We start from the raw sequence: 16306 nt of genomic DNA, 5'->3' as shown, positions 1-16306 counted from the left end.
TGTGTTATTAATATATCAAATATTTATGTATAATATTAATTTTGTTTAAACATATATAAAGTATATACATGTAAATATTTCTTAAATATATAGGCTACATTACATCACAGCCCTATTAAATATTATGTATAACCATTTCTTAATATATGTTCCACTTTGTATTATCTTCATTTTGGGACTTTTTTTTTTTTTGCATACTGATCAATTAAATTAATCAGCACACCATATATTGAATACCATCATGATACCATGTCTAAAAAATGATGTCATCTGATTTATCAGACCTCCACGGTGATGACCCCAACCGGTCTTCACCCGAAGCAACCTCACGACCTGAGTCTGGACTCCTACAGTCGCACCGTCTACTGGACCTGCGAGAGCACCAACACCATCAACATCCATCGCATGGATGGCCACGTTATCGGAGAGGTCCTGAAGGATGATGCGGACAAGCCACGTGCTATTGTGGTGAACGCTGAAAAAGGGTACGATTATTAATTAGCAGAATAAAGTATAGTGAATGATTATTACAACCTGCATTCAATACAATTGCTCATCCAGTCCAAAACCTCAGGGCCAGGTTTTGTTTTTTAGCTTTGGTTTGGTTCCTTTTCATAAACATAACAACACCTTATCAGTTGTTTATTGATATATGGCCGGCGGACCTGAAATTACGGCATAGAACTGGATAATGACGGCGCACTTTGTATTGTCGGAAAACACATGATTCCATCCAGGCCTCTTCAATAGCCAAATATGTGGAACAGATGGCCCTCTGTGGTCCCCGTGCTGCGGCGCTCGCTAGCGGCTCGACCATGCACAGGCGTTGGCTGCATGCACTGTAATTGTGTGTCCCATTGTTAGTGTGACCGTCATCAGTGGGTTTTCTATTTATGTCTCAACCTCATCTTGGTGGGGTGGAGGGGACTTCTCCCATAATAGTGGCAGGATAGAAAAATCATGGCACAAAAACAAGTGTCTAATGTTTGTTTGTGTGTCTGAGATCAAACTGTTGCACTTATATTGAGTTTTATCCCTAGATTGTAGATGTTTGAATAGAATTAACTCTTTGTCACGCTTGTCAGTCTTTTAATCTTAGTTCACGGTTTAGTAATTTTATGTGCTTTTGTCATTTTTTAAAAGTATTTTTATATAGTTTTCATTTATTTTTCAGGGTACGTTTACATGCTAAAAGGGAAAAGTGTTTCCTTTGTGTTTTTTGCATACAGACAGTGTTTGAACCCCGTTCACGCGGATCCGCTAGAACTGTATTCTGCTGCCGGGCCAGTAGTTGGCGTTGTCACTTTGCAAAGGAACACTAGGCGCTTATATGCTGAACACGAAATATGCATGTCGTCAGCATTTTCACAAATCCTTTTTGTAGTTTACACGTGATATGGTTTTATAAACTTGCACTTTGAAACCCGTTTTCAGGCCCCCAAAATGCAGCTGTTATGTAAAGTCGTGCATTACAAGTTCGGTATCGTGTAAAGATTTAGTTATTTTAGTTCTATTTCAGTTTAAAAAAAGTCATATTTTTGTTTTAATATATATTTAAATATGTTTTAAATAGTTACATAATATATAATTAAACAAGTTTTTTATCTAATTTGTATTTTTATTTCAGTTAACGCGAACACTGGACTGTTATGGTTTGTTTTGCGTTTTATATAATTGATAATCAACTTGGCGTTAAAAGCACAGATTAAAGAAATGTTTCACTAATCAGTGGATCTGGATCCAAAATGCTGTCCAAACCAGATCAGATGACGACTCGAAATGTCGTAAAACTAATGAAGCCTTGTTTTACCTAGTTTTTCAGGATCAAAACATCATCAAAGATGTTTGCATAAGGTTTTGTTTAACATGCAGGTGGGAAATGTAATATGTGATATGCTCCATTCCCCACACTGAAGTCAGGCTTTGGCAGATGTTAAGTGAGTGCATTACACTCCATAGTGCTCTGACTCAGAGAAGGCATCTTCAGATCCATCAGCCAAACCAATGTTGGGGTTTATTCATTTTTTCTGTCTCCCTCTTAGCATTGGAAATGTATCAAATAAAATGTATATCGGCCCCAAACTTTTCCCAGAAGTAACTGGGTTTTTTTTAGCTGTAATATTTTCTCATTTTTAATGACACTCAGACACTGTATTGGCGCCAATATTGATAACGCTGTTCAGTTTTTTTTTAAGCCGAACCAAATTGCTAACAGATGCATATTGTGTTTCTCAGACAGCAACTGAAAACAAAGGAGCAAACGCACCTTTGAGAGTTATCACAAACTAGCCTAGACATAACATTAGGGCTCAAGGGCTTTTGTGATGTGTGAAGATCAAATAAGCATGGCCCCATCAAAGTTGTACTTTCTGTTCAACAAATGAATGTTTATCCAAGCCTACAGATCATATGTTGGTTATTTAATGCAATAACATAAATATCTACTAACACTTTTATTAGATGTTGAAACATCTTGAAAGATGTTTATAGAATCCAATTAAATCACTTTGCCTTTACTACATTTTACTTTATTTGGAAAATGGAATGTAACTTCCAAACCTTTTTTTTTTCCACAGCTACATGTATTTCACTACCGTCCAGGATCGCTCAGCTAAAATCGAAGGTGCGTCTTTGGATGGAACGGAGCGTGAATCCTTGTTCACGACCGGTTTGATCCGCCCCGTGGCTCTGGCTTTGGACAACAAGCTGGGCAAGCTGTTCTGGGTGGATGCAGACCTGAAACGGATTGAGAGCAGTGACCTATCTGGTAAATACATTTTGACAAAAAAAATAAAAATAAATATATATATATATATATATATATATATATATATAATATGAATCCAAAAGTCCACAAGTGAAAATGCTCCCGTTTTGCTTTTTTTCTGATTTAAAACAATTATATTCATTTTTATGTATGCAAGTAGGGAAGCAGCACAGATATAACAAATCTGGCCAATAGTGATAAACCATTCATTATTTTATGTTATACCCAATATTAAAATATCTACACTATTTTTTTTACAAGCTAATTACTGTAAATGTCCAATATCAGCCAATAAAATAAATAGGGGAAAAAATCACTAAAATCAGCCAATAAACTGTTGTAACAATCAGTGTTGTTATTGGTAACTTAAACTAGAACTATTAAAATATTAAAATAAAGCTGAAATCAAATCACATAAAAAGGTTTAAGGTTAAGTACTTAAATTTAATTAAACTAAAACTGAACTAAATATAGCTAATATATAAATAGCTAAATATTTTAGAATAATAAAAAATGGAAAAAAATAAATAGCACATAATTAATACTAAATTAACTCTTTATTGTGCCTAATTATCAGTATTTGAGTGAAAGTAGAGTTTTATTTAATTATAAAAAACAAACATTGTGTTGGTTGTAATATTGTGCCAAATGTCTTGAATTCACACAAAATGTTTCCATACAACTCAATGTTAATCATTTATTTTGAAGATCAATTTTGATGTCAGAGCTTTGCCAGAAAGATTAGGTCTTTTCCTTCACCACGTAATCATGTCACTGAATCTCACGCTCAGAATGTTTTTGTTTCCGTGGGCAAATTGATTGCGATCACTTCTGAAGTGTTCTGGAATACCATGTGAAATAAGGACAACTTTCTGACCTCTCAATCAGATTTGATCCTCTAAACATGTCACATGACAGCTATGGAAACCAAACAAATACAGACAGAGAGCACAGACCAGGTTCAATCTAGATTTACGCTGTATATGTTCAATACCGCCTAGTCTAAACTAATCAAAACAGTATAGTCTGTGTTGTCTAAACATCATCTATACATTGACAAAACTCTAATGAAGAATTTGATGGACTGTAACATAGTTCATTCTTCTGAGGTTATGTAAGTGCCTTCGTCACCAAAAATCACTAACTTGTCCGATTTCTTTTACTTATTTCCAATGAGCTGCCAGTAAGCGAAGTCTCCAGATGCTGAGATCTGATGTTTGACGTTAGCATGAGACGGATGATCACACCTTAAGCCACGGCTAATCTCCTTGCGCAACAGAAACCCTCTGCAGCCAAATGACCAGCACAAAAGCTGAATAGATATGATTTATAGCGTGACAGAGAAAAAACAGAATTATGACTGTGTGGATCTCTTTGTTTGCTTCCCAGGGGCCAATCGGATCGTTCTTCAGGACTCCAACATCCTTCAGCCGGTCGGTCTGACAGTGCTGGGCGATCACCTGTACTGGATTGACAAACAGCAGCAGATGATCGAGCGCGTGGACAAGCTGACCGGAGAGAAGAGGACCCGCATTCAGGGGCGACTCCAGTACCTGACCAGTATCCACGCGGTGGAGTACATGGAACCAGAGGAGTTTGGTAAATTCACAGTTTCTTACATTTCTTTGAAGGAGTAGTTCACTTTTAAAAAAAACTTTTGCTGATAATTTACTCCAAGATGTCCATGTTATTCTTTCTTCAGTCGAAAAGAAATGAAGGTTTTTGATGAAAACATTCCAGGATTTTTCTCCTTATAACGCACTTCAATGGGAACCAGACGGTTCAAGGTCCAAAAGACAGTTTCAGTGCAAACTGTTCAAAGGGCTTTAAACGATTTCAGACGATGAATAAGGGTCTTATCAAGTGAAACGATCGCTCATTTAAAAAACAAACAAAAAAACAACAACAAAGTTTTATAAGCTCAAATGGTCATCTTGCTCTGTTCTGTGATGCGCGTTCATGACTCTCCTATTCGAACTCGTTCGAAATCTTTTTCCGAGTCAACTCATTCATTTTGTTCATTGAATGAACCAAATGACACAAAAAAAGATAAGTTCATTTGATAAACGAGTTCGAACAGGACAGTTACAAACGTGCATCACAGAACAGAGCAAGGCAATTTTGCGCAATTATTTTTAAATGAGCGATCGTTTCGCTTGATAATACCCTTATTCATCGTCTTAAATCGTTTAAAGCCCTTTGAACAGTTTGCACTGAAACTCTCATTTGGACCTTGAACCGTCTGGTTCCCATTGAAGTGCATTTATATGGAGAAAAATCCTGGAATGTTTTCACCAAAAACCTTAAAGGGTTAGTTCACCCAAAAATGAAAATTAAGTAATTAATTACTCACCCCCATGCTGTACCAACCCCGTAAGACCTTCGTTCGTCTTCGGAACACAAATGAAGATATTTTTGATTAAATTTGAGAGCTGTATAACTACCACATTGGCTCCTAAGGGACTGCCTCTTGACGGCCCAAAAAGTCAATGAAGAAAATGTTTAAATATCCCAAGTGACTACCGTGGCTCAACTATATGTTTACCAAGCGACGCGAATACTTTTTGTGCGAAAAAACAAACAAAAATAACGAGTTTATTCGACTATTATTTTCTTCCTTGTAGGCCAGAACGAGACTTCCTTATAGATTTCCACGACACATGCGCGAGAATTGCGATCTGAAGTAGTGTAAGCTGTGTACGCAGATCGCAAATCTCGCGCATGCGTCGTGGAAATCTATAAGGAAGTCTCGTTCTGGCCTACAAGGAAGAAAAAAATAGTCTAATAAACTCGTTATTTTTGTTTGTTTTTTCGCACAAAAAGTATTCGCGTCGCTTGGTAAACATATAGTTGAGCCACGGTAGTCACTTGGGATATTTAAACATTTTCTTCATTGACTTTCTGGGCCGTCAAGAGGCAGTCCCTTAGGAGCCAATGTGGTAGTTATACAGCTCTCAAATTTAATCAAAAATATCTTCATTTGTGTTCCGAAGACGAACGAAGGTCTTACGGGGTTGGTACAGCATGGGGGTGAGTAATTAATGACTTAATTTTCATTTTTGGGTGAACTAACCCTTTAATTTCTTTTTGACTGAAGAAAGAATGACATGGACATCTTGGAGTAAATTAACAGCAAAAGTTTTTTCAAAAGTGAACTACTCCTTTAAGACTAAATCATTAGCTTTTTTTTCCAAAACCTTGTATGCTATGTGCATAATATAATTTAATATAATGATTTATTCAGAATATAAGATGTCAATTTATTTACCACTTTAATTTAATTATCTACTGTAGTATACAAATATAAAGATATTATACATTTAAAGAATACAATTTGACATATTATTTACTTACTGTCTAACATATATATAGAAATGTAAAGATATTTTTGAAAATATTAATTACATTTAAGGACTAATTCAAATGAATGTATCTAGCATATTATTCCATTATAATTACTTGTATATATTAATATTTTAAGAATGCTGTATTAATATTAAAGTATTTATCATATACATAGCAAAACAAGAAATTTTTTTAACCTGCATTTCACCTTGTTTGAGCTGCAAAAATCATATGTTGGCAAAAATCAGTATAATTATGTAATGTCAACATGGCTTCAGAGTTCCTATTATTAAAGAGTATAATTTGTCCTTTAATCTCCTTAACAGCATCCCACCCTTGTTCCCGTGATAACGGAGGCTGCTCCCACATCTGCATCGCTAAGGGTGATGGGACGCCACGCTGCTCTTGTCCCATGCACCTGGTGCTGCTTCAAAATCTACTCAGCTGCGGAGGTACATTAGACACATGTATATACACACATCTGTGGCATAAAAGCAAAAATGCACTAATCGTTTTTTATGAATCTGCGCTAATCGCATTTTTACCCACAACCTCCATCAGAGCCTCCCACGTGCTCTAGCGAGCAGTTCACCTGTGCTACTGGTGAGATCGACTGCATCCCCATGGCGTGGCGCTGTGACGGCATCGCCGAGTGCGCAGACCACAGCGACGAGATGAACTGCCCCATCTGCTCCGAACTCCAGTTCCAGTGCGACAAAGGCCAGTGCGTGGACGCTCAGCTGCGCTGCAACGGAGAGCCAGACTGCGCAGACGGCTCTGATGAACTGGATTGCGACAGTACGTTCAACTTTTCCCTATTTTTTTTTTTTACACTGAATCTGTTTTATTTGGCAGTTTCTGATCTGTCCTCTCCCTTTCTTCCCCTCAGCCATTTGTATGCCTAATCAGTTCCGTTGTGGCAACAATCAGTGTATCCTGAAGAAACAGCAGTGTGACTCCTTCGCAGATTGCACAGACAAATCTGATGAGCTTTTCTGTGGTACGTTGACCATATTGCACCAAAAAAAGCGTCTGGTGTTTGACCATAAATGCCATAAACTTGCTGATTGTAACGATGCTTGCAAGATGAAAACATCCATTTGGCTTATTCACAGATTTCCCTCCGCCCCCCAACGACCTTCCGCGTCACACCAGCACCATCGGCCCCGTCATCGGCATCATCCTCTCTGTCTTTGTGATGGGAGGCATGTGTTTTGTGTGTCAAAGAGTCGTGTGTCGCCATTACAAGGGCCCCAATGGAGGCTTTCCACACGAGTACATCAGCGGGACCCCTCACGTGCCCCTCAACTTTATCGCACCCACAAATTCACAGCACGGCACTTTTACAGGTAAAGGTCTGCAGTTTGATAGCTGCTGTGGTCTCTTAAGGTGAATCGTTTCTCTGCCTGTGATAAGTCTTGTGGGTTATGAGTCTGTCTCGCTGTGGCACAGGTATTTCCTGTGGGAAGTCCATGATGAGCTCAGTGAGTCTCATGGGCAGCAGCAGCAGTGGGGCGCCTCTCTACGACAGAAACCATGTGACAGGAGCTTCATCCAGTAGCTCTTCCAGCACAAAAGGAGCTTTCTATCCGCAGGTACTGTAATATTCATCAGTTTATTGTCTCTGTTTATTGTTTATAAGCAAGGGCTAGTGTTTATTTATTTAATTCCATTTGGGAAAAAAGGATTTTATATTTTAAATTAAATGCTCATTCACATACATTTTGTATTGTCTGGTTTATTGTTGTTCATGCCATATAATTAATTTTTGTTCCTGATCTGTGTGTAGATGCTCAACCCTCCTCCATCACCAGCAACAGATCGCTCCCTTTACAACGCAGAAGTCTTCTATTCATCCAACAGCCCTTCCACAACCAGGTCTTACAGGTGGGATTGAGTGCAGAGATCTTGGATGAGTGGATGAGTATGAGTAGGTGTATGAGTATATGAGTGGATGAATATATGAGTGGATGAGTATGAGTAGGTGTATGAGTGGATAAGTATATGAGTGGATGAGTATGAGTAGGTGTATGAATATGTGAGTGAATGAATATGTGAGTGGATGAATATGAGTATGAGTGGATGAGTATGAGTATATGAGTGGATGAGTATGAGTAGGTGTATGAGTATATGAGTGAATGAATATGTGAGTGGATGAATACGGGTATGAGTGGATGAGTATGAGTAGGTGCATGAGTATGAGTGGCTGAGTATGAGTTGGTGTATGATTATATCAGTGGATGAGTATGAGTGGATGAGTATATGAGTGGATGAGTATGAGTAGGTGTATGAGTGTATGAGTGGATGAGTATATGAGTATAGGAGTGGATGAGTAGGTGTATGAGTGGATGAGTATATGAGTGGATGAGTATATGAGTATAGGAGTGGATGAGTATGAGTGGATGAGTATGAGTGGATGAGTATGAGTGGATGAGTATGAGTAGGTGTATGAGTGGATGAGTATATGAGTGGATGAGTATATGACTATAGGAGTGGATGAGTATGTGAGTGGATGAGTAAATGAGTAGGTGTATGAGTGGATGAGTATATGAGTATAGGAGTGGATGAGTGGATGTGTATGAGTGGATGAGTATATAAGTGGATGAGTATGATGAGTAAATGAGTAGGTGTATGAGTGGATGAGTATATGAGCATAGGAGTGGATGAGTATGTGAGTGGATGAGTATGAGTATGATGAGTATATGAGTGGATGAGTATATGAGTGGATGAGTATATGAGTATGATGAGGATATGAGTGAATGGATGGATGGATAAATGAGTGAATGTATGGATGAGTAGATATGTAGATGGATGGATAGAGGAGTAGATTGATGACCAGATAGATAGATAGATAGATAGATAGATAGATAGATAGATAGATAGATAGATAGATAGATAGATAGATAGATAGATAGATAGATAGATAGATAGATAGATAGATAGATAGATAGATAGATAGATAGATAGATAGATAGATAGATAGATAGATAGATAGAAGGATGGATGAGTAAATGGATGAATAAGTAGATATGTAAATGGATGGCTAGGTGAGTAGATTGATGACCAGATAGATAGATAGAAGGATGGCTGAATATATGACTGTGCTGATGGAGACATCTTTCCAATTGACAGGCCATATTTGAAACGAGGGGTCGCGCCCCCCACCACACCCTGCAGCACAGACGTGTGTGACAGTGACTACACCACCAGCCGCTGGAAAAGCAATAAGTACTACATGGACCTCAATTCAGACTCTGACCCCTACCCCCCGCCCCCCACGCCCCGCACACCGCGCAGCCAGTACATGTCAGCGGAGGAGAGCTGCCCTCCCTCGCCCTCCACTGAGCGCAGCTACTTCCACCTGTGCCCCCCGCCCCCCTCGCCCTGCACAGACTCCTCGTGACACCCGGCAAACCGCCACGCTCTGTACATAGTTTTAAATAGTTAAAGAAGAAACAAAGATTTTATTTTATTTTCCACACGCTTTGTTCAAGAAACATTTCAGCTTTTCGGGAGGAACAGGAAACATTTTCTGGATATTTTCACCCAGAGTTACATGAACAGTGGTCGTGACCGGACAAGGCTTTTCTTTATATTACGACATTGTTTTTATAAGTCCCCCCCCCCCCCCACCAGATCTTCAATATGTAAGATTATGAACTGAAACACAACCGTGTCACTATTTCAGGATGGTTATGATTTAATCATCTTTTCTTTCTTTTTTTTTTTTTTCAAAAGCAGTGTAATTGCGAACCAAATCGTCGATATAACACCAAAATCATCCGCTGCAGAGGAGTTGTACATATGTGTAATTAAGTAAATAATGAATGTTTTTCGTAATGGCAATGAGGTGTTGTTTTGATTGTTCTATGTGAATATGTTACTATTCCAAGCATATGTTTGGTTTGTCCTGTTTACCAAAAGTGTGTTTGCTGCTATTGTACATAAATCTTTTACTGTAAATAATGACAAATGAAAACAGCCAGCTAAAATGTTTTGTTTATATAATGAGAACTGACCATAGACCATTGTAAAATTGTTATTAATCTCTTATAGAAAAACATACATGTGAAATGCCATTGCTTTGAAGGAGTCTTGTTTAAGTCTTGTCTTAAAGGGATAGTTCAACTAAACATCTCTTGTCATTCCAAACCTGTATGACATATTTTCCCCTGTGCAACATTAAAGACAATGTTTAGCAGAATGTCCAAGCTGCTCTTTTCCATAATGAAAGTGGATGGGGACCAAAAATTACAGTAAAAGCATCATAACAGTAGTTTACAAGCTTTCTAAAGCTAAATGATAGCTTTGTGAAATTTAAGTAATTATTAACTATCTTTCTTGGCAGCCATGGTCACCGTTCACTTTCATTATGTGAAAAAGAGCAGCTCGGACATTCTGATAAACATCTTATTTTGTTTTCTACAAAAAAAGGAAAGTCTTGAGTATTGGACAGCATGAGGTTGAGTAAATGATGACAACATGTTCATATTTGAGTGAACTATCCCTTTAATGAAGCGGAAAGTCAACTGCTTTGTAGTGAACTATGGATTTTATCAGATCTTATGGACTGAACTCATTCTAGGTGTTTAGTAAAAAACTAAAAAATAATAATTATAGTAGTAATAGTAATAATACAACGGTAAAACTAAGCTATGATTTGAACACAAGGATATGTGGTTAATTTTACTGTAATATTATTGGTAACAAACTGCTTTTTTAAATTCATGACATGCGGATTTCCGCATTTTTTATGGTTAAGTTGAAGAATCGAACTGTATTTCCCTCTTTATAATTGCTAATTCGATGGAGATAGTGTTTTTTAGGTTAAAACATCTTATATCACACATTGAAATGCCATGTATGTGTGTTTAAAATGTACTTTTTTTCTCTTTGCCAAATTGAGCACTTATGGAAATTAATTGTGCATAACTAGAATTCTAGATCTAGAAAAAATTGCAAGATTAAATGAGTTTCACAGACTGATTACATTAGTTGTTTTTACAGATAGCCATACAAAAAGACATATAGCAATGTCTTATAAGGCAAACGTTAGATGATTCAGCAAAACTCAGCAAAGACCAGTTTAACAGGCGATACAAATTATTTTCCAGAGGTATGGATCTCATTAAATTTCCCTCAAGGTAACACTATTCACTGTAAATGTGACTGAATGGAGATTATTAGGATTTTTATACCACTTTGGCAAGTCAGCGCTTTGACTGAATTTGTTTAGATCGTACCATCCACTCTCGCCGAGGAGCTTTTTGCTCTTTGGTGTACCACCAATGTCTTTGTTTTGTGTACAAAAATGCCTCATATAATGCACACTTGTGACAATTTTTGTATCAAAAGCATTTTTATATATAATAAAGGTTCTATTTTAAGAAATGCAATATTGTCTTTCTTTAAAGGAGCTAAACGCAAGTCTCTGAGTTTTTGCAGAACTACGCCCCCTCTGGCGACAAGCGAAACTGCAACCAGAGCTGTGCGCGTTCATGGAGGAACACACACACACACACACATACGCACGTTTGCACGAGCTGTTCATAACTAAGGAGCATCAGCCGCACACTGTGCGGCACACATCTTTTGTTACAGTCATAATGAGGTAATACAGTAATAAATCTGCAAGTCATTTAAAATATATGAAAGGAAAGGCATTCGAGTAAATTACACACTTGTGTGAGAGGGGGAAACGGGGGTAGTAGAAAACTTCGGTTTTTGTTTCCATCTATCTCCCTGTGCTTACTGTATCCACTTATGATTGAATTATTATGGAAACACGTTCAGTTATCACTTTGTATAGGCTATTACCCGTTTGAGCCCTAGAGCAGACCGGAGATCTCTCCGTTTGTTGAAAGCTTCCCGATGTTGACTCTCGTCTTATTCCGACGCATGGCACTGGACAGACAGAAGTTTTATTTTCTGTCTCACGTGGAGTTTGCGTTGGGGTTTGTAATGAGCTACAAGCCGGTCTCTTTCCGCGCCATATACAGATTTAATGAAGTGCACGTCACCGAAAGCAACAGATATGAGCTGGATTTTATTAATCATCGGCTAATTTCAAAATCAGCAAAGACAGCAATAGGAGAGATCGGCAACAGGCCTGGTAAGATCATTTCATTTCTTTACTTTTAATGAAGATGGTAGTGTTAAGCGTCTGCGACTTACTTTCACTAATTCACTTTGATTTGCGATAGATTGCGGCGCTTGATGAAGGGGCTCAGCTCAGCTGCTCAGGTGATGCGCGTCGTCATATGACTAAAATATCATGACATATAGCTTGGTTTCAACAACCAGATGCAACTTGTCCAGTTTCGTCTGGAATACGGTACAGACCACGTCCTCAAGTGGTTTGAGCGATCGAATTCAAATCCGTCTCGAATGCGTTTCGGAGGGCATTTACACCCTGGTCTTTTCACGATCGAATAGCTATCCGATCACAGAAGACACATGAAGTGACCAGGTGTAAACAGCCCCTTTGAATCCATCGTCTACTTTTGTGGAAAGCTGACTAGAGTTGTGTCGCTCGAGTTGTCTTCTCTGATACGGAGAACGGCGGCGAATAGCTACACGAACCTGCCAGACACAGCCAGGCGAGCGTGAACGCGCATGACGTCACGCCCAGTCTCAGATTCGAGCCCGAATCCCTCTTATATATTTCACTGTACAGGGTTATAGAGGCGATCGCAGTGATCAAAGAAGGGCTCATTCAGCCCACCAGGCGATTGTTTAAGCATGTATGGGTTAGAAAACGGCTATTTTTAACATGAAAAGTTGCGCAATGCACCTTTAACATGACGATTGTTAATGCAGTGTTATAAGCTGGAAAAAAAAATTAAGAACAATCAACTTGGATGTTTATGTCATTTTAACTTAAATCACATTAAAAAAAGCTGAATATTGTATAACTTAAAAAAAAATAAAAATTGCTTAACTTATTATAATGAGCTAAAGCACTGCTCTTAAGCATATGTTGTCATAAATTATTGATCATATTACATTTTACAGTGTACAACTCATATTTATTTATACTATATGTAAATTACTACTTCAGCTATATGTGTAAAAAAAGCCTCAAATCATGTGGCTTGTTAAAGGCAGATGCGCTTTTATTTTTCTAAGTGATCCGAAAGGCAAAGAAATCCCTTAGATTTGCAGTGAACAAGGAGCCAGAGGCTTCAATAGGGCTAATGTTAATTGAGTTGAGCACGGTGTGTCTCAGTCCAGTGGTAAACCAACAACCATGACCAAGAATGCAGAAACACTTTGGGTTCTCCAATCAGAGCTCTATGAAATGTTATTGTTGAATGTGCCATTGCTGTAGTGGAATTGCGTGTTAAGGTAATACAATAAATCTGTGTTTGATGATACTTGCCAGTGGTTCGGGATTTCAGCCATTTTGTCTTCTGCTGCCCTCATGTGGGTAAAAAATACAAATGAGGTTGGAATGGCCCTCTTCCCCTCTCATATTAATATCTTATTCCTATTTGGAAAGTCTTAAATATATTTTCGGTAACACTTTACAATAAGGTTCGTTAGTTAACATTAGTTAACTACATTAGTTAATATGAACTAATAATGAAAATCACATATACAGCATTTTTTAATCTTTGTTAATGTTATTTTCAACATTTACTAATACTTGATTAAAATCTTGTCAACATTAGTTAATGCACCGTGAACAAACAATGAACAGCTGTATTTTCATGAACTAACATTAACAAAGATGAACAAATGCAGTAACAAATGCATTGCTCATGGTTAGTGCATGTTAGTAAATACATTAACTAATGAACCTTATTGTAAAGTGTTACCATATTTTCTTTAGTTTTTAGTCTTTAGATGGTCTTCTTTATACATACATACATTTTTTTAGGACATTTAAAAAATCCTGTATATATATATATATATATGTGTGTGTGTGTGTGTGTATATATATATATATATATATATATATATATATTAGGGCTGCAAATGATTAATCACGATTAATCGCATCCAAAATAAAAGTTTGTGTTTACATGTGGGGAGCACTGTGTATAATTATTTTGTGTATATATATATATATATATATAAATACACACATATGCATGTATATTTAAGAAAAAAATATTATTTATATATAAAATATTTACATTTATATATAATGTAAATCTATATACAGTATATACATGAAAATATTTCTTAAATATATACAAGCATGTGTGTGTATGTATATATATAAAATAATTAAACACAGTGCATCCACATGTATTATGTTAACACAAACTTTTATTTTGGATGCAATTAATCGTGATTAATCGTTTGACAGCCCTATATATATATATATATATATATATATATATATATATATATATATATTTGTCCTTATATTATTATTAAATACATGTTTTTTATTGTTTCCATCAGTTTATGACTGTATTACAAATGTCGCTTCTCAAAGGCTATAAAAAAAATGAGGCCAAATGCTACTTGGGATGCAGTTGGGAACTACATGTACATTCCCCTTTCTCATTTGTCATCTTAAAGGACTGTCTTCAGCACTTGACAGAAGTGAACACATGTTGTGAGGCTCCTGACTGGGCTGAAGGGGGTGGGGAGATGTCGACACCCCTCCATGTACCCATCTGTCTGTCTTTGTTTATGATCCATGTAGTAGAGGACTTAAAAACACGCTTTGGAAAAAAGGCACATGGGAACACGTTTGTACATGTCAAGAGGGAAAGGACCGCATGGTATCCTGGATCTCCTGATTATATATTTAAAAACAAAATTGTGTAGTAGGCCATGTTTTGCCTAAAATGCCTTGTTTTATATATACACACACATATAAAATGCCTGGTTATATATATATATATATATTAATATAGGCTACAGATTTTTTTATCAATCAGCAATCAGGCACGGAAAACTTTATTTAGGTCTTAACTAAAACTAAAAACATAAATATTTTAAAAACTATAAAATAAATTAAATTAAAATTAAATTAAAAAAACATAGAAAATTAATGTAGAAATATTTTTTTCTTTGCAATAAAATAAAATAAATAAATAAAATAAAAATAAAAAACACAGATTGGAGCCCAAATATGTATAAGCACCATGCAAACTAATCTGTGATTATAACCCCAATTAAATAATTGTCCCCAAGATTATCTCCAGGCAATTCTTGTGCAGAGCTTCAAGTTTCCATCCTTTGAGTGTTGTTCATCTGAGAGCAGACAGTACATTCAGAAGATATATGAAGAGAACAAAATACCTGACAAGACTGTGTAATCGTGATAACCGCCTCTGTCTGATGAAAGATGGCATGAGAAACATCTTTCTCACAGCCCCAAAAGCCCCCACAGTGCTTCTTAACATTTGTTTTACACAACTTTCATGACATGATCTTTAATTAGCAGAGGCAGGATTTTGTTAGACAATCATATGCACGTGTCTGATTTTTTACAGAGTAAAACCACTTCAGTATATTCATGGTTTTTATCATAGAAACCCACGTCAGCTCATGGCAGTCCGTAATCGGAAACACAGAGGAATCATAGGGTTAATTTGACACATGTGAAACACATTAAACATGGCTGCTTTTACTCTATACAATGAATCCTTTGCAGATTTTGTTATGATTATGGAACATGCAACAGAAGATAGATCTTGCATGTCTGAAATAGAGCCATCATCAGCTGTAACAGATCAGTTCCACAGCCTGATGCTGTAGATTTACGTCTCACATTTAACATAAGGGTCATACGTCAGATCCCATTTGCCATGGTACACTAAACCCGTAATTGCCTGTCTGCACTATGGACAGTCTATAGAGCATAAAAAGGGAGCCCTGACCTTTTGACCCATATTTTATCAAAGGGCGCAATACATAGAAACATAAAAATACAGAAAAACAAAAGAAAGATAGATCAGGTTCTCTTAAAGTGATAGTTAAATTCACTAGGAAATAATAATTCACTATTCATCCATTCATTCATTCAATCGTTTGTTTGTTTTTTGCGCGAACTATATCTTAAAATCACACTTATTTTATACTCTATGGGTTGGTGTGAATTAAACTCCTGTTTTATGTAATCAATTTCATGTTGGTGAGCCATTTGAAATAAATGCCTTTCTGGCAAATAATTCCAATCTGGCTGCTCCATTCAGTAATATGTGGTTCACGCACTCGTAGCTGATTGGA

General features: G+C 36.9%; 1 protein-coding gene across 1 annotated transcript in view; it reads left to right on the top strand.

Annotated features, from left to right (window-relative positions):
* lrp5 (low density lipoprotein receptor-related protein 5) overlaps positions 1-11508 on the top strand; it is a 68357-nt gene extending 56849 nt beyond the window's left edge. The window contains exons 15-24 of the mRNA XM_039656882.2: positions 283-485; positions 2577-2767; positions 4157-4366; positions 6439-6564; positions 6674-6910; positions 7002-7112; positions 7228-7461; positions 7565-7707; positions 7902-7999; positions 9245-11508. Of these exons, the coding sequence (XP_039512816.2) occupies positions 283-485; positions 2577-2767; positions 4157-4366; positions 6439-6564; positions 6674-6910; positions 7002-7112; positions 7228-7461; positions 7565-7707; positions 7902-7999; positions 9245-9515 (1824 nt within the window). The 3' untranslated portion in view covers positions 9516-11508. The remainder of the gene's footprint in view (positions 1-282; positions 486-2576; positions 2768-4156; positions 4367-6438; positions 6565-6673; positions 6911-7001; positions 7113-7227; positions 7462-7564; positions 7708-7901; positions 8000-9244) is intronic.
* The last annotated feature ends 4798 nt before the right edge of the window (positions 11509-16306 follow it).

The sequence above is a fragment of the Pimephales promelas genome, chromosome 25 (assembly GCF_988280905.1).
Source record: "Pimephales promelas chromosome 25, fPimPro1.hap1.1, whole genome shotgun sequence".
Classification (NCBI taxonomy): domain Eukaryota; kingdom Metazoa; phylum Chordata; class Actinopteri; order Cypriniformes; family Leuciscidae; genus Pimephales; species Pimephales promelas.
The sequence above is the reverse complement of the archived record's forward strand: the minus strand, read 5'-3'. Positions and strand labels throughout refer to the sequence as shown.